Source organism: Neolamprologus brichardi, chromosome 12 (assembly GCF_056152115.1).
Source record: "Neolamprologus brichardi isolate AB-2024 chromosome 12, ASM5615211v1, whole genome shotgun sequence".
Taxonomy (NCBI): Eukaryota; Metazoa; Chordata; class Actinopteri; order Cichliformes; family Cichlidae; genus Neolamprologus; species Neolamprologus brichardi.
The window spans coordinates 32692501-32715851 of NC_142115.1; the positions used below are offsets into that span (position 1 = coordinate 32692501).

At 40.9% G+C, this 23351-nt stretch overlaps 1 protein-coding gene across 2 annotated transcripts in view; it reads right to left on the reverse strand.

The window, feature by feature from the left end:
• cnnm4b (cyclin and CBS domain divalent metal cation transport mediator 4b) overlaps positions 1–23351 on the reverse strand; it is a 55275-nt gene that overhangs the window by 13189 nt on the left and 18735 nt on the right. For both annotated transcript variants that reach the window (XM_087849406.1, XM_087849407.1), the window contains exons 2-5: positions 21544–21687; positions 20972–21106; positions 17296–17465; positions 2961–3057 (exon numbers count right to left, since the gene is read on the reverse strand). In XM_087849406.1, coding sequence (XP_087705532.1) covers positions 2961–3057; positions 17296–17465; positions 20972–21106; positions 21544–21687 — 546 coding nt within the window. The remainder of the gene's footprint in view (positions 1–2960; positions 3058–17295; positions 17466–20971; positions 21107–21543; positions 21688–23351) is intronic.

Consider the following 23351-nt stretch of genomic DNA (forward strand, 5'->3'; position numbering starts at 1 on the left):
GTTGCTTATCTCCCAGTCCCTTTGTTTCCCATTTACTCGGCGTGTTTTCCTTTGACCCTTCCGGGACACCCTTAGTTAGAAATAACGTTTATTTTGCGTGCACCTTGGCGTATTGTCTCTGCTTCTGGGTCCAGCTTGTGGGCTGAACTACAGTTCATGATAGAAGGGAGAGAGTTCAAAAGTCATCAACGACATCAGGAGGGGCTACGCGCTTACCTGCTGCTCTCTGGCAGGTAGCCCCATGCCCTCCTGGGTTTTAAATGCACCTTAGAACACACATGCATCAACACTACATATGAGCGGGCGGAAGGAGGTTTGGAGTCTTCACCCCCCCCCCGTTCTCTGCGGCCTGTCGGAGCAGGGGGGCTAGGAGGAGGAGATGGCCACCCGATCGGGGTCTGGAAAGTGGGGCCTCCCCGCTGCTGCCGAGCCGGGGCAGTCTGCTTCTCTCCACCCCAGGGAAAAGGGTAACACTACCTGGGTCTGGGTGCAGTTTGTGGTTCTTTGTGTCTGGGGATGGGCGTCCGGGTACCCACCGGCTCACTCCTTGGTGGCTGCTTATTGGGGCCTGGGGCTCGCTCGGGACACTTTGGGGGTGGGGTGCCCTCGGCCTCTCGGCCTGGGGCTCGGTCACTCTGGCGCAGCTGGCTGCCGGCGGAGCTCACGGGCACGTCACTGCAACCCCCCCCTGGCTTCTGCTCCGTGGCTGCTGGGTGACCCCTCATCTGGGACTCTCCTCAGCTCTTTCTGGGACAGTGGCTCAGCTGCTCCTCTGTTGGTCTTCCTTGGTCTCTTGTGTTCTGGGGGCCTCTGGATGTCTGGAGTCTTGATCTCCTCCATACCTGCTTCATGCCCTGGAGGACGGGGCTGTGGCCCCCCCCACACCCTCTAGCAGATCATTACATGAAGGAACCTTTTAAATACAAGCGCACTCATGCTCACAGGTGTACACACGGGTGCTCACACACACAAATTACACCCTTTTTGGCTCCTACCTCAAAGCACACTGTGCTGTCGATCTTACGTGCTGCACAATAATGTTTAATATTTAGTATTTACTGTTATATTCCCATAGATCATCGTGATGTTGTTTATTGTATTGCTCTTTTTTTTCTGCTTGTTTTCTCTTTTTTCTTTCTCAACAGGTGATCGATATTTGTATTTTTTGTCTGCTTATTTTGTTGTTTTTTGTTTTTTGCCCTTTATCCCCGTCCCTCTTCTCCGCTGTTTTTCTTTCCATTTCTTTCTCCCCTTTCTTTCCCCAGTCAAGTCTGTCCCGTATTTAACAAGTGAAAATAAAATAAAATAAACAATAAAACGTGAATCAAATAGACCATTACAGCAAGGCCAACGGGCCAAATGGGACAGGCAAAAAAAAAGAAAAAATCATCAACAAAGCTGTTTCACAATCACTGTTGCAGTTATTTCTCCTTTCACATACATGTGGTATCCCATGGCCTCCGTGAACCCAGAACATTATTTTTTTAATGCTGAATACGTGCAGAAACACATGGTACAAATGAAGACATAGTTCCTGTTGAAGGGACGTGAGAAACGTGAGCGTGCATTACATGTTTGTAACTCTTAAGCTACATGAAGTACGTGACCTGTGGTTACTTCTAATTTGCCAGCAGTTCACGTATGACAAACAGCGAGTTTTCAGATTTGTTTTTCAAACATGAAACATGTAATAAGTTACTATGAGGTGCACCACGTGTTTATGAACAAATGATGTGAATCCGATGAAAATGTCTCAAGCACAAAACGTTTGTGACTGTGTGCATGAAAAAAAGCAGTAATAGAAACTCGCACACATACAGTTTCCTGTTGTGAAACATGATGGTTGACATGCTGCTTTGCACGTTCCCTCCTGCCAGCCAACAATTTTAATAACATTCATTTTTTTTGAATAATAAACAATTTAAACTGTTTTCATTCCAGAGGCACCAAATGTCAATAGAATATTGTTATTGGCCAATATTCACCATATTTATTGATATATCAGTCGGTATCGGCAAATGAGAGAGCCCATCGTATTTATCTGTTACTGAATCAGTTGTGCTTGTTTATGTTTAAGTATTGTGTGGTAAAGAGCTTAAAGTCACATGGGAATAACATTCACCACTGGTCAAGGTGTGATGTTTAAACACTGGTATCAGCACACGTTGGTGCATCCCTTATTGACTCTAAGAGGCTCTCAAATCTGAGACTGCCGTCTGATTCACTGGTTGAGATCATTTTCATACTCAAAACATTCAGTGACCTCTAGTGTCCTGATGTTGGTGGTGCTATGATTCTGGAAGACACCACTCCCAACAAGCTAAAAACGTTTCAATGTAAGTTAAAAGGTCAGCGATTTGCAGTAACACAAAACACGGTACCAAAAAGCCTCCTCGCTATAGTTTCACAGGTTTATTTTTTTTTCCTTTAATTTGCCACCAGACTGTATTTTACGAGCCCTTTGAAGTTGCCAACTGTAATGTTTTAAACTGTGCACCAGGTGGGGCTGGAAGACCTCTAATTCCTCTTCAAGGTGGGAATAAAGTGCAGGAATCTGATTGGTGACATTTATATGTATGTTTTGTTTTTTTTAAAAAACAAGACTGAATTTCAGGAACTTGGGGGACGGGCCAAAGAAGAGTACCGTGTACCTTTGTGTACTTTTAGATGCTTTTTCTTTTTTGTCCCTGTAAACGTTTACACTTTGCTCTGTAGTGGTTCCTTCTTGCTATTTAACTAACACTACTAACTAATAGAACTTTCAGCTGTTAAATGTATTTAATTTATTTATCATATACTACATATGATAAGCAACATGCTGTGTCGCACTAAAACAAAGCACTAAAAAGAAATCCTGGGCCACATAATAATGTTGCAAAGCTGTCCGTCTGTACCAGCTGAGATATTGGTGTAATGCTCTTTGTATGTGTGTGAAATACAGTAATGTGTTCTGGACTCACCCAGTGTGGGAGCACTGAGTGCCATGATGCCATAGTATGAGAACGGTCCGGTCTCAAACTTCATGTTCTCATTTCCAGCCTCCACTTCCACTCGACCCTGCAAAATCAAGACAGACGCTTATGTTTTTTTAACAGTTAAGGCTGCAACAGTGTCATTCATTCTGTTCATGTGGATTTACTCTGCAAACTCATCCTCAAGCCTTGTGCTGAGCCACATGCAATATTTCAGAACCAATGAAAAATTAAGGCAGACATAATAGATGTTTTAAAATACCTATTTTTATTTAAATGACCGCAGCATTTCGGAACATTTATGTTCTTAGATTCCAGCTATCCGTTTAATCTGAAGCTAATGTTTCTATGAAAATAATACAAAAGATCTTACTCATTTTGACATAAATGCAGTGAAACATAACATGGCTCTAAAATTTACATGCCTCAAGTAAATGTTCTGTAGTGGACACTTTGGGGCTGTGCATATCAGACGAGGTCACATCCTCACGACAGAACGAAACTTTCAGCAAACTGATTAAACATATGTGTGAAAGAGAAGGAGAGAGAGTTTTTATTTAAAAGGCATTTATTTATTTCTTATTATCCCTGTTCTCGCTAATCACAGGCTAACAAGTCACTGTTATCGTATTTTCACTGCATATAGTACTGTGTATGTGACTGTATAATTTGAATTTGAATTTGAAGTCCTTGCATATGCTGTAGTGTCCTTGGGTAAGACGCTAACCCCAGTGTCGGTTATATAACGACACAGCAGTGGTGTGTGTGTGTGACGCACCTTAAAAATAAAAATAAAAAATAAAAAATTTACTTTGATTTTGTCCATCAAATATTTCAAAGCCTTATCCAGTTTGCCATCATGTATGACAATAAAAAGGAAGAATTCCTGATATGTAAAAACAGACTCACTGGCTATGTTTGGTCATTTTGATTAAAAATATTACTGGAGATAATGATTTACTTTCTGTTAAATCAGTCAATTCTTTTCCCTAATTAAGTCCTAAAGCACTGGAAGATCATAATTTCTGCTGAGCAGCCCTGACCTTTCTTTTCTTTTCTGTGAAATTATACAATTTGGCCTCTAGAGGGCGGTGCAATAGCAGGTGAAAAAGCCGTATAGTAGTTATTAGTGACCATACTCAGGAGATGTTTTGCATCACTTGTGGGAAGAATTAGGTTTACTCTGGGCTTGATCAGACGTCAATAAACACTGAAACATGATACACATCTGGCAATGCTGCTGTCTGCAGAGGGAGGATGTGATGCAATGGAGAGAAAGGGGAGTTAGAGTAGCACAAGTTTCTTTGTAAAGAGATATGGAAGAGAGATTAGGGGCACACAGAGGCAGATGGAGGGATAAGAGGACAGAGGACAGGACAGAAGGGGGTTAAGGAGGCCTCTGTGTTGGAGGCAGTTGGCCCGGATCGTCCTGCTGGAATGTGTGAACTGCAGCAACAACACAGCACAGTTAATCCATGCTGCCATCCCTCCTTCACTCCATCCTCCCACCCCGCTGCAAATGGACTGAGCTGATGAAAACATAACAGGTGGTAAAATAAAAGGACAACAAAAGAAAGAGATGGGCAAACAGGACGGAGGGTGGGCCGTGCTTACAGCAGTGACAAATACAGCAGGACGATTAGCTTAGGACTTAAATTCTAACATCTGAATGAGCTTGCTGTTAAGTGTTGATTAAGTGCAGATTTTAAAGCTTCCAAACACAGCACAGCCATAAAATATTTTATGTCTTTGGCTAATATTTCAGTTTAATGTTGAAATGACATTAATAAACTGTCAACTTTACCAAAAACAGAAGGTAAGCACTGCTCTAAAAATGCAGGTTTGCATTCATGTTTCAGGAGTTTATAAAGGATTTATGTGGATAAAAATGCATATCATCAGCATGCAAAACCTGCAGACACATATTAATAACTCAGCAATCAAAATCATAAAAACTTAACAATCAGAAATGATTGTTTTAACTTAATTATCTGTGGATTTCCCTTTAAGACCTCCTGGTTCACCACGAGCAGCCAACAAACACAATTAATCTGATATAACCATCCATTGTGCTATTTTAGGGAGCGTGCCAATTTAGAAACCTGGCTTTGTTGTTACAAGAGATGAGAGGGAGAGAGAGTGTATCCGTCACTGGAGTTAGCAGGTGGGCGGTTTCAATCACAAACTCTCTGCTGAATTAAACTTACAACATCGGTCCGAAGCGTTTCACAACTGATGTCAAAAGTGATCAGAACAGAAATCGACACCACGGCTCGCCTAACGCTCTAGAAACAATTAGGACACCAACCACATACAACCTGATTCGTGTATCCATATTTAGCCTTGTTTACCTTTTTGAGGTCTCGCTCTTCCTAAAATAAATACTCTGTTTGCTCTCAAAAAAGACTATTTCATCATTGCTGTGCCACTTCTTTATTTGATCTGCAAATAATTCAATGATTAATCTGGTGATTGAATTGATAAAAATGCTGATTAACATAAACACAGATGAGAGAAAGAGTGAAAGAAAACAGTAACAGTAACACACACACACACACACACACACACACACACACACACACACACACACACACACACACACACACACACACACACACACACACACACACACACACACACACACACACACACACACACGAACCATGATTTGAGGTTAACTGGGTTAAATTTGTTACATATGGAACTGAGGGTGCAGAGGGGGTAACATCTAAAGGACCAATCATCAGCTGACCTGTCAGGTGATTAATTAGTTGACACTTTGTTTGCTTGCTAACTGCAGCACAGGGTGACTCGAGCTTATCTGAAACTGCACAGCATTTTTATCCTTTTCCCATCCCTGAGACAATGTGCGACTTTTTAATTGGCAGACGCTTTTCTGAAGTCTAGCTTTTAACCATCACCCCATCATATGTCATACACAAGTGAACCAATTATCACCCTACTGGGGATAACTGCAAATAGTGGCAGCAGATTAGCAGATTTGAGCACAAAGAGATGACGGTGAGAGTTTTCGCACAGCTGAATAAACGTCAAACAGAAAACTGATTAGTGTGAGATGGTCGAGAATTTACTCCGATGTCCTGTTATATATTACGGAGCAAGGAGCAGACGGCTGAGTTTATTAAAGTCCACCGACACAGCTGGTGACGCAAATCTGAAGGCTAGACCGTCCCATTTCACAGCTTTGCACTTCCGACCTATTCGCTCATCAAAGGCCCCGCCCCACGTAGACCGCGAAGGACGGGTCCTTGGAAGGATGCGTCCTAGGAATTGGGACACAGCTAAGAATGGGAAGCTACTTTTTACAGTGTAAAATCACAGCTCCCCCCCACTTTTGCCAGACTCATGTATTTTTCAGGTCTACACAGAGGAAAGTACAACAACAAAGTACAAGTGATTCTCAAAAGAAACACGTGGCTTAAAAAGAAATGTGACAATTTAATGGATGCCAAAGACGAGCTATTTGGTTATTTGGATCTTTATGTTTTATTTGCTTTAAAAGCTATCATTTTGTTATTGATTGGTAATAGATTGATAATTAGCTGTATTGACTTGTTGTAGACGCAATCAGATGCCAGTGACGGTTGGGCTCAGTGATGAATCAGCTGAGCTGGATTCATGGCTGAATCAAGGCATAAATTCCCCCTTTATACTGAATGAGGGTGTTGGTAAAGTTTCATTTAAAGAAAATGTATGTGTATTTGATTTGTATTTGTTGTACGAGTTTATTTTTGAAGTGGGGGTGTCCTGACAGTGACCTGTCTGAGTGTATTCCAGTGGGAGTTGTGATTAAAAAACCCTACAAATTATAGTTTTGCACTAGTGCATCTAACAAATGAAAGATCACGTGTTCGATCCCAGGAGGAGACATGAATCCAGAGAATTAAATATGCAGCACTACCTGCTGTGGTGACTCCTTGAGAATAAGGGAGAAGTCAAAAGTAGCTTAAATACAGTAGGAGATCAAATGGCTGTGCTAATGTTAAACATGTTTTGGTGCCTGGTCTCAGGTACAGTCGCACCTTCAGGCTTGTCCTGGATACTCCCACATGCCTGCATGCTACAGTTTACAAGCCAACATTAACATGTAATGCTATTTGACCTTTTAGATTAAATTTGTATTTCAAGAACATGTTTTAGGTGGATGGGGGCAAAATCAAACTACATTTCCCAAATTAGGACAATCCTTCCTCTCAGTGGGCGAATTTTCATTTTAGCTTTATTTTGAAGGCTACGTTGACTTGGCACGACTCCCTTTGGCAAAATGTTTTGGTCCAAATTTGTCTGGTTAGAATCATTCACACCTGCTCACTGCACCCACAGGCTCCTGCAGAGTAATCGGAGGTCGAATGCCTTAATCAAGGACAACCCGCTACTGAAAGACGAGCGGACATTCGCTGCAAGCCTCCTATAACTGTTCTCCTTTACTGGCAAAGCAGAAAAGAAAACAAACAACCACCAGGAGTATTCGACATCCCTCGAATAACTCCTCTACCGTTGCCCCACAAGTATACAAGGTTTACAGTAGCGAGACTTCCTTCTATGACCGCTAATGAAATTGTTAAACCTGCTCAGCCACCAGCGTTTTGCCTCTTACAAGTATATCAGAGCTGTGAAAGATGTCAATCATCCCCTGGCATGTTAGTCGTGTCTGTGTGTACGTGAACACTGGCAAAGGTCAAATAGTGAGCTTGAAACATATGCATGCTAAAAACAAAACCGAACAAAAAAGAAACACACATAGAAACATCCTGAAGCTTGACTCCGAGCGACATAAGCCACACACGCTGCTGGACGGTTGGTGTTTAATTTAAATGGAGGTTAACGTGGAAGAGAGGAGAGAAAGAATAGAAACAGAGGGAGGCAGAGGACAAAAGCGAGAGGTGTAAAGTCTGCCGGTGCTCTGGTCAGACCCGTTTTCCTGGATCTGCACTGACCAAAAGCACAGTCATGACATGAAAACATCATGAGAGCCGGGCACTTTCATTAGCCGTCCACCAGTGCTGGTTTATTAGGTAACAAAGTCATTTTTTTCCAATTTGGGATATGAGAAGAAAGTCTTTCTTAAAAGTCTCAGTCAGATCTGCAGTAAAAACTGTCTCAAACCTTAATTACGAAACCCTCTTAAGCTCCTGTATGAGACAAAAGCTCAGACTTTCTCCTCTAGTCTGCCCAAAACAATGAGTGAGAAGCCTCGTGCTGGTCACGTGGTGATAGCCTTGCGGGCGATCGTGGCTCAAGAGTTGGCAGTTCGTCTTGTAATCGGAAGGTTGCCGGTTCGAGCCCCGGCTCCGACAGTCTCGGTCGTTGTGTCCTTGGGCAAGACACTTCACCCGTTGCTTACTGGTGGTGGTCAGAGGGCCCGGTGGCGCCAGTGTCCGGCAGCCTCGCCTCTGTCAGTGCGCCCCAGGGTGGCTGTGGCTACAATGTAGCTGCCATCACCAGTGTGTGAATGTGTGGATGAATGAATGTAGTGTAAAGCGCTTTGGGGTCCTTAGGGACTAAGTAAAGCGCTATACAAATACAGGCCATTTACCATCAAACCACTGAGAATACATTTTAAGAGCAGTAACATTATTTTTCCAGAAAAAAAAATCTTTAAATGTTGTTGTGAGCACTCTGTACTATTAGGAACTATTTTCTCTCTGCTGTTTATCTCTTACATATCTTGATACTCACTGGACTTCCTTAAATCAAATTCTTTGACACAGGTGAATCAGTCTACCCTGTTGCACAAAATGTTTTCTTTCTGACGTCCTTCACGGATCTTAAGAAAGGCTCAAGGAGTAAGCAGGTGCACTGCTTTAAAACACAAGGGAAACATTTAAGAGTCTAACTGTAAAAATGAATGCAGCACAGAAACACTTTCATGCCGATCGTCTTTTTTTAAATAACCAAAACTGTAAAAATGACCAAGTTACTGTGTGAAGCAAACGATTATTTAAACCTTTATTTAAAAATCTAGTAGACGTCAAACTGGAAATTACGGTCAAGCTGTGGATGAGGGAATTCTGCATAAAACACGTGTATATTTAGCAGACCTGCGAGAAAGGCTGAAAACATTGGGTTTGAATATTTCTCCCCTAAATATTAGTTTCAAACAGCTAGTACATTTTCAGCCAGCTTCTTAGAAACTAGCTGAAAATTAAACCCCATCTCAGGCTAAAAGTAACTTTTAGGAACTTTCACCATTCAAGGAAAGTTTTCAAATCTTCAGAATTTAGAATGTCTGATCCAGCATTCGTGAAACGTTTTAACAATGATTAATTTTTTATGTTCATTTGTTTTCTAGTTAATATTTACCACCTTGTCCTTTCACCAAATACATGAAAACCACTTTGATTAAAATTTTCTTTACACACAGTCCCTGAATGACTGACGAGCGATACTTGAGAGGATGTGTCCTATAATAGTTACACACTTCTCTTTGTCTCAGAGACGGAGCCTGTCCTTCCAAAAGGACAACAGAAACAATTGTCACAACACGGAGCTCTCACCGGCCATAAATCATAAACATACACATCACATGGGCCTTACTGCAGAAGAAAGAAACCCACAACACAATGTGTTAGTACACCACAATTTGCTTTAGTTTCTGAGGGTGGTAATAAACCTCAGAGCGACACATCTCGTGCTCATTTCTAACTAACGTTGAGCTGTTCAGCTATTCAGCTTAAAGTTCAACGTAGGTGTGTTTTCTGGTTGTGCGTTTTTGCTGAACTGTAGGTGGGTCTTGGCCAAAGTTCAAGCGGCCACGTTAGGACTCATCAGCACTGTGATATTTGTCAGTAACGACAGGTTATACATCAAACCGATCTTTGTGAACTTGAATGATCATTTATGTTGCGCTGCGACTGCTAAACACTTCAGTGACAAAGCATAGCAATGGCAGTGAAAGAAAAAAAGGCAGTGTCAAGGAAGCAGGAGGAGTCAGTGAAAGTGTGACAGCAGAGCATTAAGAGGTTTAAGAGAGCAAGGTGAGAGAGGATGTCCTGGCACAGAGTTGAAATGAGGACCTGATGTCACTAAAGAAACATTTTGAGGACCTTAGAGGACAGACAGACAGACAGGAGCCCCTCCTCCCTCCCAGCCATCTGCTGTGACATATTTAAGGTTCAGGAAAGAGAAGCAGTTTCAGATACACACACGGCGAGCGGAAGCGTTTTATCAGAAATCAGGGGAAGCCCCGCAGCAACTAAGTCTATAGCAGCGTAACTAAGGGATGGCAGAAGTCACCCAATGCAGCTCTAACTGTAAGCTTAATCAAAAATGAAAGTTTCAAGCCTGATCTTCAAAGTACAGAGGCCTCCTGAACACAAATCTGGAGCCAGTTCCACAGGAGATAACCCTCGTACAGCAGAATATTTATTAAAACCTAATATGAAGTAGGGCAGGGCGATATGACCAAAAATATTTATCACAATATACATTTGTAAATTTGCGATAACGATATAACTGACGATATAATTGACACTAGACAAAACACTTTACAACTCCACAACTTTATTAGTGCAAAAAAACCCCATCAATGTATTTACTTAAACAAGCAGCTGTTTTTTATGTGCATTAAAGTTATATATAAATGTAACAGTGCAAATTCCTCACTGACAGTTTAACCAAAAGGCATTTCCAGTGGAAACTGGTCGACATATCCTCAGCATAACCATGTTTAATATCCACAAAACTTAAAAAGAGGTTATACACACACAACACGGTAATATTATGTTGAAGCACAGTACTGTCGGAGCCGTAATGCTCCGACAATCCATCAAGCGGTGCGGCTTCGTAGCTTAGCAAAGTCGTACTGAAACATCTGACAGATTTTCAAGCGCGGTGTACATAAAATCGTTTCGAGGTCAGTAAACACAACCAGAATTCATACATAAGGCACACGGGATTATAAGGGGCACTGTAGATTTTAAAAAAAATCAAAGGATTGATTTTAAGTGTGCCGTATTTTCCAAACAACACGGTAATAACGACGGCCCGCTAGCATGCTCTACCAAAAATAGTGCTTTGTTGTGTATCTGACGGACGAAAGCTAAACCAGTTCCACACCACTGAAGTTGCAGCATTTTAACAAACCAGTTCTGGTTCATTCGTTTCATTTAACGATCCGTTTTCGCTCTTCTCATTCTGCGTCGCCGCCATGTGCTTATAGGCAGTGCGCATGCGCGTTTTACCCATATTCTATCGCGATATTTCATTTTCCTATCGTTGCCCAAAATTACACCGGTATTACTGTGAACGGTATGATATAGCCCAGCCCTAATATGAAGTATATCAACAGTTTATTTCTAATTAGCTCTTATTTTTGTACTACCTGCTTTTGTTTCTTATAGTCAAGGAAAATCATTGGTGCCATCTCCACCCTCACTCCTACTTTTACACTCTGGGATTAGGGCTGTGCAATATGACCAAAATCTCATATCCCGATATAAGACATCTATCGTCCCGATAACGATATAAATTACAAAAATGTAACATTTTCTGTAAATTCTGTGAATCTCGGGCAGCTCGACTTGCGTGACGTGTTTCCAGCTGGGCGTCGTGTAGCTGAGTCGAGTGTTTCAACTGATGCGTGAAACTATACATTTTTAGACATAAGTTGTAATGGCCGCCGTTTTCTTTGTGAGTATTTATTACACGGCGTGCTGCGGGGAAAAGCCTGCTCTAACGTTTGAGTCTAAGGTTGATTTTTTTTAGCATCTGACGACTCTTTTTTGCTTCTCATCCGTCAATACTCTGCATACTAGTTCACGTGATTCAGTTTATTTTGAAAAGTCTCAACAGGATCTTGAGCTTTATTGTGAAAGGTTTATGTGGAAAATAAACAAGCGGACACGCGGTGGTTTTACCGTCGTTGTTGCTAACGACAACGCATAAAAACAGGCGCTTGTCCGTCTGTAGTGTGGTTATATTAAATATAAGAGAAAGAGAGAACTTTAGGACATTAATATAGCCACTACAGTGACCATCAAAACGATCAAAAAATATTGCCGTAAACAGTTTATTTTGAGACACCACGAAACAAACGATAGCGTAAAATGAAACAGATGTTTTTATATCATCATCCGATATACATCGTTATATCGAACAGCCCTATCTGGGATAACATAATGTCTCCCACAAGAGAGAAAACCAATAAACAATATTGCAGCCATCTAGTCACAAACAAGAAGGCATCCCTTACAGGAGGGGTGGAATTGTGTGTTACAGGCACAAAGAAAGGTAAATGCCATCCTGTGTGACTATTACAACTCTGGAAAATAGATTCAGAGGCACAATGAGGCGATAAGGACCCACACTGTCTGAGGATCCTTCCTGCTGTGTAGGTTGCATTTGTGTTTGTGTGAAGCTCAGTAGAGCCCCTGCAGAGGTCTGAGGATTCACTGTCACCGGTTTGTTAATAACTTATAACAAAGCCTGCAGGGGCTCTGCCTCAAACCACACACACACCACCTGACATTGATTGTGTGTGTGTGTGTGTGTGTGTGTGTGTGTGTGTGTGTGTGTGTGTGTGTGTGTGTGTGTGTGTGTGTGTGTGTGTGTGTGTGTGTGTAAGAGGGAGACTGTGGTTGTGAGCTTTCACGTGCGAGGCCTAGTGTGTCCTGCCAGCCTCTTGTGTTTAGTGGTTTGTGAGCATGTGTTTGTCATAAAATGAACTGCTGATGTCAAACTGAACAGTTTCCTGCAACAGTTTGTGCAAACTGATTGACTCACTTACACTGTGATACAAACACACACACACACACAGACACACAAACATTTCCTCAGCGGGATTTAACAGCGTGAGTCAGTGTCAACTAACAAGAAGCTCAACCCCAGCCTAACGTGTCGATGGTGTAGGCTCGCTCTCACACACACACACACACACACACACACACACACACACACACACACACACACACACACACACACACACACACACACACACACACACACACACACACACACACACACACACACACACACACACACACACACACACACACACACACACAGCCTCCTTTTAAGTGCAGGAATATTTCTTATTCTCACAGGACTCAATTTTTCCATCTCTTGTTCACAACAGGAAGGAGCTTCTCTCTAATAATGATGTGATGTAATTACCCTGGAATGTACTGCGTGTACAGCAACTGTGCTTATATGACTTACCGATATCTAGTCTACATTTCATAATGTCAAAAACACTGATTTTATCTTTTGTTTTAATCTCATTTTTGTCTTTGTTCTGTCCACTTCAGAAACGAGTTTGTCCGTGAAACAAATGCACAACAGAGATTTCTCAAAAATAAAACGATCAAACCTCTTGTACAACATCAAAACATAACAGGAAAATTTATACTTGAAATAAAACACCATCTAAAAACGTTCAGATGATGCCTGCACATCTCCCAAAGCTGAGTGAACCCTGTGAACACAACAGAAGTCGGACTCGGGCTGCGATACTGACTGTTTTGTGAGAATCGCTAAGCATCTTTATAGACGCATAAATCACTCGGGTCATAAACAAATAGGCTGTCTGCTGACAGCAAGGATCGCTGCCGGGAAAACACACACATATGCAAAGTAATCATGTGGACCCTATAAAAGGAGTGGAACAAGTGCAGCGAATTATCATATCTGAGGTTTTTTATTCTCACGAGTCAACCGCACACTGGATGTTGATGTAAACATAAGAGTAAAAAATTTTAAATAAAACTCTAACATCTGCACATAAACATACAGTTCAAAGTATGTGCAGTGAGTCAATCTATGAAAACAAGCAGAGATTTATTAAAAGTATTTGTCCCCTTATCTAAAGACGTCACAAACTGTCTTTGGACTCTGCTTTTTGAAGTCAGAAAAGACCATATTTGGATAAGAAGATGGTTATCGGCTAAGGGGAGTGGGCTTGGTCAATAAGTCGTATGAACTGCTGAAGAACAATAATAAAATAGTAGAATTTTACACACAAAAGCAAACTTCATGGACAACCTATTTTAATATGGCAGTCAATGGGACCTCGCATTTAGGGCTCACTTCAAGTGGCCATTAAGGGAACTGCAGTTTCTGCCACTTTATTTTACAGCCTTGTGACTGAAACAAGCTAAAAGGCACACATTAGGGATGCAACGATACCAATTTTTACAAACCGATACGATACCGATACTTGGATATGAGTACTTGCCGATACAGAGTACATAAAACGATACTTCTACCACACACACACACACACACACACACACACACACACACACACACAAATGCAATGAATTGGAAGACAGGTTTTATTTTATTCTCTGCCGATAAAAAATAAAATCCTAATAAAAATGACCACAAAAAAATTTCAAGTGAAAAATAAGCACTTCTGTTAAATTATTGCAGAGTCTCCACATTGTAATTTAACAAAATACCACTGAACTATTGGCACCGTCTCGAGCTTTCAGAATAATAATGGGCGGTTGGGAATTTCATATCGCAGCTCGAGTATGCTATGCTATGCTATGCTATACTATGCTATGCTATGTTTTCCACGGCCGGCATTGGCTGGTCATCCAGAGCGATAAAATGAGTCAGAGCCTCTGTTATTTAAACTGCCCGTGGATTTTCTCTTGACATTTTTCATCGCTTTTCCAAAACCTGAGTTAAAGTTGGCTGTTCCGGTCCACACTGCTGACATTTTGTTTTGCCTAGCTACAGCAGCCTCCAGTTTCTCTTTTTTATCTGGAGCTGCCAGTCTCACTCGCCTAACCTTGTGCCTGTTTAGCGCGAAATGTCCCCCTAGTGGCCAATCTAAAAAACTACAACAGAAATGACCAGCCACCCTCTGATTAATGAAATAAGTTAGTATCGGTTCATGGTATCGGTTAACTTTTATGAGTATGAGTACACACACATTTTACAGTATCAGCCCCGATACCCGATACCAGTATCGGTATCGGTGCATCCCTAGCACACATTATTGTCTTTGCAACTCCTTAAGTTGCAAAGACAATAAAATGACTGTCTCTCACTTGCTTTATAATCTCAGTAAAACATTTCCATGAGTTTAAAGTCTCAAATGTTAATTGCAAGTCTTATTTAGTATAGCACAATGTTCATTTTCTAAACTTTGGTCCCATTTGCAGCAAAGTAGACAATAAAGCACAGCATGCTTTAGGCCAGACCTACGCTGAGACTGGCAAGTCATGACCACATGAACACGTAATATCCTTGGTTTCTCAATCAGACCAACTCCTCGCTTGCTGCATCTGGTTTCAGAAAACCATTATGGCAGCTCAAGACTTCAAAATGGGACTTCACAGATCGGTGGGTGATCTCCTATGTCCCGCTTTTATATAGTGTGTCTGGGATCAACTATAGAATCTGGTGTTATGTACTCTGTATTGCTTAATGAAGGCTCGAGCCAGGAAAGTCCGATGTGTCACAATGTGTTATTTGGGCAATAAATAAATTAAAGCGGAACCCCGGCGAGTGCAAGCCATTTTTTTTCTTTTGCTTGCACCTGCCCGTGTTTTAGTGTGGATGTTGTAGGTTAAGTAATCTCAGCTCTTTCCAAATCCATATCCCTGGATTTTCTTTTTTTTTTGGTAGCTTGAGGCAACCCATCAAACTTCACAAATCTCTGTTTTGTGTTTGCACACATTAAAAAAGTACTGTACTGTGTACTGTGGGTTCAGCATTACTGCTTGGTCCCTAGTTAGAGGCTTCTGTGGTATCTTTCTATGCAGAAACCAGAGGTGGAAAATTGTAAGCCCCCGTGGCTTACAGTAAATGCCACCGACTTATTCCACATGTGGGGTCCACAAAAGTATCCGGCCTCCCACCGGGAAAATCTCACAGAGGAGAATGGAGGGGAGAAAGCTGAAATAGATCTCTGGATTAGTGAACCCTGCTAATGACTGTTTGGGAACAATGACATAAACGATCTCTGGGAAATATGTGTGTGTGAAAGAGTGACATTAAGACAATGAAGCGTAGTTTTCCCACCCTTTGGGATTTGAGTGCACGTCTATATGTACACAGAGTGAGTGCAGCAGATGTGCAAAATCAGGGCAAGTTACTTTTTTGTGCGCTACAGTATGGACGTGTAGAGGGAGGTGGTTTTCAAGTTGAAATGGGTGTGTCTATGTCAGTTTTGGGATTGGTGTATTGAAGCAATCTGACAGCAGCGAGTTTGTGATGTAATCAGTTCCTTCAAGCATATAATGCACGTCATCTAGGACCCCAATGCAGCCCTACTACCGGCACCGCTTGTCTGCCCGAGGTCACTGCACTGTGAAATCTTCTTTTCACCCTTTTAATCAATCAAACCTGATTATTAGGTCACTATTTATAATTCCTACTGAATTACAGACGGTAATATGGCAATACATTCCCACTGTGGATAAAAGTAGAGTCATCTAAACATCACACCTACAGGAAATCCAGAAATGAAGCATGTGGGCTAATGTTAACGCCAGAGGAGGTTTGAGACTCTGCAGTGTAAATGATGAATCCTCAGCATTTGGCAACCTGCTCTGTCCCTAAATGCTTCCACTTTGGAACCACACCGGTTGTAGTCAACAATAAATTATTTAGGAGAGTAGGAATCTCAGAAGCTCCCTTGTTGCCACAGTGCCATCTTATTACAGTACCAAGCTTGAATTGAAACAAATGTTAATTGAAGCAGACTGAATGGAAAGCTTGATTTTACAGATCTATGGCGATGAGACTGAAAACACGAAAATCTGGATGAAAAGCATCGGAAAATTTGGAAGTTTTCAACCGTGCGGTTCATGTTTCGTCTCCTGTTACTGCAGGTGTGCCGTGAACGTAGCAGCTTATGCGTAGGTAAGGGAATCGTATGTCTCTGCTGCGTTTCTTTTTCCCGCCACTGATGTGAAGATGTTGTTTAAATGTTAAACGGTAAAAGCATTTTTAAAGCTTTGGGCAAATTTTTTTTCTTCTAAGCCTAACTACAGAGATGAACAGCTAGCTTAATTAATCATCATTAATAATTAATTTAATTGTTAATCAAGTAAACATATACAATATTTTCATTCAACAAATGCTATCTGCTGATAAAACTCTCGTCATATAGAACACACCACAGTTTCCTTCAGCAACAGGTACTTCTGAGGTCTTTCTGACACAACAGCTAAACAAAATGCAAAACAATCCTAGTGCTGTGCTGTGAATGAAGAGTTCAAAGCAAATATCTGACAGCAGAGTGAGCAACTACAGATTTGTGGATTCGGACCAACCATTTTTCCAAATCTAGCCTGAAGCAACAAAGGAGTCAAATACACGTGTATTCCCCTGAATCACTGAGTACCTGCAGGATGAGAAGGAAGTAGTCGGCCGGCTTGCCCCTTTGGTAGATGTAGTGATGGGACGACCGCTTATCGTTCTCATTGAACTTGATCTCCTGGATCACATCGGGGTGACGCAGGATTCGCAGCAGCACCTTGTCTGAAATCTGAGATGGGCTGAACAAGCTCACCTCTGCCGAAAGAGAAAAAGCAGAACAACAGATATTTTACACCATTTATTAGTGAAGACTAAAAGCCACATTTTTTTTATTTTAATGTAAGTACTCTTAAGTATATAGTCTGACTAAAACTGACCAAGGCATTTCTTAAAATAGTAAACATGAAATTAAACAGTGTTGGTTTAATTTCATCCACACGTTAGGCCAACCTATAATTTACAGTCCAGCGAGGACATAATGAAAACACAGGTTACTCAAGCTGAGTTTAAGGTGTATCATATGTTACGTTGTCAGTAGGTAGGCCACCAACTATTCAATTAAAGGATCCAGATGTACTTAAATGAAAATCAACAATTCTGAAACTGCAGACAAACAAACACAATATAACACTATTGTGTTACCCATGTGTGGCTCTTAACGCCTGGTGACAGCTGTAAGGTTTAAAGATTATTCAGGTAAGGATGAATTGATAATTACATTTTTTTCATGGTCCAACAATCTAATAAGATTTGTTTTTGCGACACATTTTTGTCAAAGGATTGTTTTTAAAATAATGTTAGCTTTTGAATAGTTGAATTACCGTAATTGTCGGGCTATAAGCCGCTACTTTTTGCACAAGCTTTGAACCCTGCGGCTTTTAGTCAGGTGCGGCTTTTCTATGGATTGTCCATGATTTTTGTCATATCGTAAGACGATTTGTTTTGTTTGTTCCGCTGTTGTACGGCACTACGTTGCCTGGCGGAAGGGCATGTGATCAGACACACAGTATCGGGGTTCAAGAGTGGTATGTTGGTCACATGTCCATCCGCCAGGCAACATAGTGCCGTACAAGTAGCGCGAAAAACAAACTTCAAAGTAGCGCTACGTATTCAGCGGGAGGCGTGGATGACGAGCGGCGATAAACTTGCGAAAAGCAAGTTATGCTCAACTCCACCGGTGGATTCTGACAGCGTGGAAAAGTGTGAAAACATCCATGATCACCAACGGATTTCGAAGGGCTGGACTGCATGATGGAGAGGAGGACAGCGCCACGGCCCTTCTGAGGGTGTTCGACTCTGACACTGACAAGGAGGATTTGTTTGGTTTTGAAAGTGACAATGAAGGAGAGAAGCTGACAGTGGATGACGAAGCCATCCTGAGCCTGTTCGTTTCCGACACTGGAGAAGAGGACTCTGGTGGTTTTAGGGCGCAGGAAGAAGAGAAAGATGGTGGTGAATGACTGACTTTTCTTCTTGTTAAAGCGTCACTGCACCTGAGCCTAAAAGGTAGTCCGAATCTATTTTTCTGGTGTGCTGTAGGTTATTGTTATGTACTGCATTTGTTACTCATTTATGAAGCACAGTACATGTTTGGTACTTGTAATTACCGCTACTTGTGCATATACCTAAAAAGTTATGCAAATATGTACCCATAACCGGTTTTTCAAAATATTAATAAAAGGGGTGTGTCTCCAAACAGCCATCTCTTTGCTGACTGTTGGAGCCAAGTCCATGCCATATTTAAGTATTTGTCAAGATCTTTAAGTTTCTATTATAATCTTGATCATTTTATGTTTTAACGTAATCGGCTGTGCTCCATAAATTAATCCTGCTTTGTTAGTCTGTTGTTGTAAAGTGTTGATAAGTGTCGTTAAGGGGGTGTGTATTTGGCCCGCATGCGGAGGGGTGTGGGTAAAAAGGTTAGCTAAGCGAGCAGGATGTGGAGCAACGGTTTTTTGACCGTCGCCGTTTTAATGTTATTTTTTGTTGTATCATAAAGGAAAGCTCCCACCAGAGGCATTTGTTTTGTACCTTTCGGTTTATAAGGAAAATAAATGTTTTGCCCCTTTTTTCCTTCGCCTCGTTTTTGCTACCGGAAGGCATCCGAGCTAGTTAACAACAGCACGAGTCAGAAACTTTACATCCTGCAGAAACGGCAAAGAAGGACCAAAGGTTGCCGTTACACTGACAATTCCCTTTGTGCATATTCTCTTACATATGATAAGTCAACATTGAAACACCTGCGGCTTTTAGTCAGGTGCGGCTAATGTATGTACAAAACAGGATTTTCCCCTGATTTTAGCTTGTGCGGCTAATATTCAGGTGCGCTTTGTAGTGCGGAAAATACGGTAACTACAATTGAAACACTTTTTCAACTAAAAATAAATAAAATTGAATAAAATAATACATTGTTTTGATAACTAAACACTTGGTTTAAGTGTTTATTGAGCAAAAACGCTGCAGAGATGTTTAATGCATGGTGTCCTTGTTTGTTTGCTTTTTGGCATTCTTTTTTTTTTTTTTTTTTTTTTTTTTAAGTAAATGAGAAAGAAGAAGAACTGTTGAAATATATTTGGTTTACATGGATTTCTCAACCGTCAGGCTGTTGCAATCAGAGCTCAGCTGTAAGTGCTTTGGTCCCCACCCAAACTGCAAACAAAGCTGCTGTCACTGCACACTGAGAGGTGAGGCATATATTGACAATGTTGGAATTCATCATCGGAAAGGCAAACAACCTCCTTTCCCTATGGTTTACATAGTTAGTCAGAGTGTTCATCTGTATTGTTGCTGTTGCTGGGATTCAGTGCTTTCAATGATTTCGTAAATCAAAGGTGTAGCTTTTACATTTTATGTCTACTTATTAATGGCTTTTAATATCCTTAAAAAACCCAAAAAACAAAGTCGTCAGACTGGTGAAGCTAACAGTTACTAGTCCTTAAACCCACACCGAAGCTTTTATGTGATAATGCACGTTCTACTGTCTGAAATATGTCTGTTGACCATCAGTCATACTGCAGGAATGCAGCAGTGCACAAAGGCATTAGAGACATGTTCTCAAATCTGCTGGGAAAGAATCATTAATGTGAACATGACAAATAAACATGGAAACTTTAACACATTACAGAGATAAATGGAACAACAAGAAAAAACTATTCCTGTTTGATGAATCAAAAAACCAACATTAGACCAAGATCCTCAGAAAGAAAACAGAAACTAAGTCAGCAGACACTGACGTTATGCCTCCAGACACAGCAGACGTGAATACCACAGTGTGTGCCAGGGAAGGAAGTGCTATGTCATGCTAGCAGTGGCTAACTGCCAGATGCAGTTAGCCACTGCTTCATATCAGCTAACACACACTTAGCAGATAGATTCCTATGACTTCTCAAGAGATGTGTGTCATTGGTAGCATTACATGCAGCTGGCTAGAGTCTGTCCAGAGCTGATGACAGGCACAAGCAGACATGTTGATGGGTCTTAAATAGATCCTAAAAGTAAATAAATCATTCATCACTGCATGCATAGACCTGTCTTCCCTGTCAGATGGTCACATGACAGAATCCTTCACTTACCGACATCCCAAAGGTGTTTTTTGTGCATTTCATATGATAAAATAAAATAAAGTTACATTATGATGGGTTTTTTTGAAACACATCCATGAAAATGAAGGAAGCCTACCATAAATCTACTGAGCACACGTAACACTGCGATTACTGACAGTGAATGTGTGTCATTTCCTGTTTCCACACTTCCTTTCTCACCTGTAGCCAGGAAACGATGGGCAGCCAGCAGCAGCTGAGGAGAGATCTTCACCTTAGATTCACTCTCATGTTTAAAGGCAGAGAAGTCTCTCTTGTTTTTGTTGGGTGCCACCTTTTTCCTCGTGCGATTATCAGCTAAGAAGAGCAAAAAAAAACAGAAGAAGCATCATTTATTAATGATCAAATCAAATCACTTTTATTGTCACATCACATGTGCAGGTACACTGGTACAGTACATGTGAGTGAGTGCAAGCTTCACATGCAACAGAGGTGTGTAAAAATACAATAACATAAGAACAAGCAAAGTATAAGAATGGGTAAATCTGAGAATTATATGAATAAATATACGTACAATATAAGAGTGTATGCGAATTACTGAATGTGTATACTAAATATGGATATCTACATGTGTGTGAAATATACACTTCATTCAGTTAACAGAAACCTGACATTTGTCAGGTATTCATCCCAAAGGTTGAACAGTAATACTTCAAAGATTTAATAGTGTTACTTAAACTGAAAGTTAAGTCTAGTATAAAGCGATAAAGCAAGACAAACAAAAGCAAACTCACTGTAAAGGTCGGATTCATCCAGAATTTCTGATTTGATAATCTCCTCTATGACGTCTTCCAGGGTGACCAACCCCAACACTTCGTAGAAAGGATCTCCTTCCCCCTCGTTGTTCACCTTCTGGACAATGGCCAGGTGGGATTTTCCTAAATCAGAGAATGAGCCTCATTAGTTGGATTATCAGAGGATTATTTTAACCATTCTGTAAGGCATTATAATTAAATCCACAAGAAGAAGGGTTGTAAGAATAGGGATAAAACACCTTTCCTCATTAATCTTCTAGATATCCTATTGTAACTGATTAAAAACTTATATGAACTTAATTATAGAGTAGCAGGAAAGTTGCAACAAAGAGGTGCATAGAGCTCTTTTACCTATGATGCAATGATTTAAAATATTACAGACAGTATTAGTACCACAAATGTTTTACTCTAAATTCCTTTCTCACTGTTTATGATCCCATGATGTTTGGTTTCTTCTGTAAACAGAGTAAAAAAAGATGAGGGAGGATAGTTTGATTTGGCACTCGATAAACTGCACCTTAAATGATGTCAGCACCGCACTGCTACACAAACAGCAGCAGGGAACGATATCAAATCAGAGATAGGTAATAAAGTGAAAATAGTAGTTATGATGTCAACAATGTAGTTATGCCTTAGTAATGCTGACATAATAAATTCAGGTTAACAGCTAAATATTGTTTCAGCTCTATTTAAAATATGCATGCTCACTGGTTCATTCATGCTCTTTTAAACGATCATGCAATATAAAATATCAATATTTTATTATTGTATTAATAGTTTTTTTTAGTCATAGTTATTGAGGGTGAAAAAAAACATATTTGCTACACAACATCGAGTCTTGTCTTGCAACATAAAAGCTCGTCAGAGTCTCTCTATCAAGACAATCATTTCTGACTATTCCTATCTGATAACAACTTTTTTCTAACATGAACTCCTCGACCCACACATTTTGCTTGCACCACAAATAGCCTGTTAATGTGTACAGGTCATTGCAGTTAAAGTCAGGTCCGGACTTTGGTCATGAATGTTACTGTACAACATAAGAACACACGTACACAATGAGCCATGTGTCCCCTGCTCAACTCCTAAAATGAAGAACTCGTCACAGTGCAGATGGTCACTGGTTGGCAGCAGTGCCAAACAAGCCTTGGGAAGCTCTGAAATATTCACCACCCTGACAGAGAAGCATCAGAGAATAGTAGCAATGGTCCCCAAGTGGGTAAATTCCTTAACTCTACCCAGAAGAACCAAAATTGGCAGGAAAAGTCTCAATGACTGACAAACTCGAGCCTTTATTCAAATAAAGGCATACAAACTCTGATGGCTGACAAAGTTTACTCTTTCCATTGATTGGTCAGTTCAATAACATGAAAAGGGGGAGAAGCTAATGCTACAAGACAAAAAGCACATAAACAAACCAATAACAGGGGTGGGGGAACTCCAGGCCTCGAGGGCCGGTGTCCTGCAGGTTTAAGATGTTTCCTTAATCCAACACAGCTGGTTTAAATGGCTAAATTAGCTCCTCAACATGTCTAGAAGTTCTCCAGAGGCCTGATAATGAACTAATCATTTGACTCAGGTGTGCTGACCCAGCGTGAGATCTAAAACCCGCAGGACACCGGCCCTTGAAGCCTCGATTTGGCCAAGCCTGCAGTAAATTTTTTGAACAGCTGAACACCTGAAGAGGGCCCTTAAGACATCCCATAAATACTGATGAAACAATTTTGTTGGGGTGAATTGTCATAAATTTCTCCTGTCTGTTATGATGGTAAAAAAAATAGATAAAT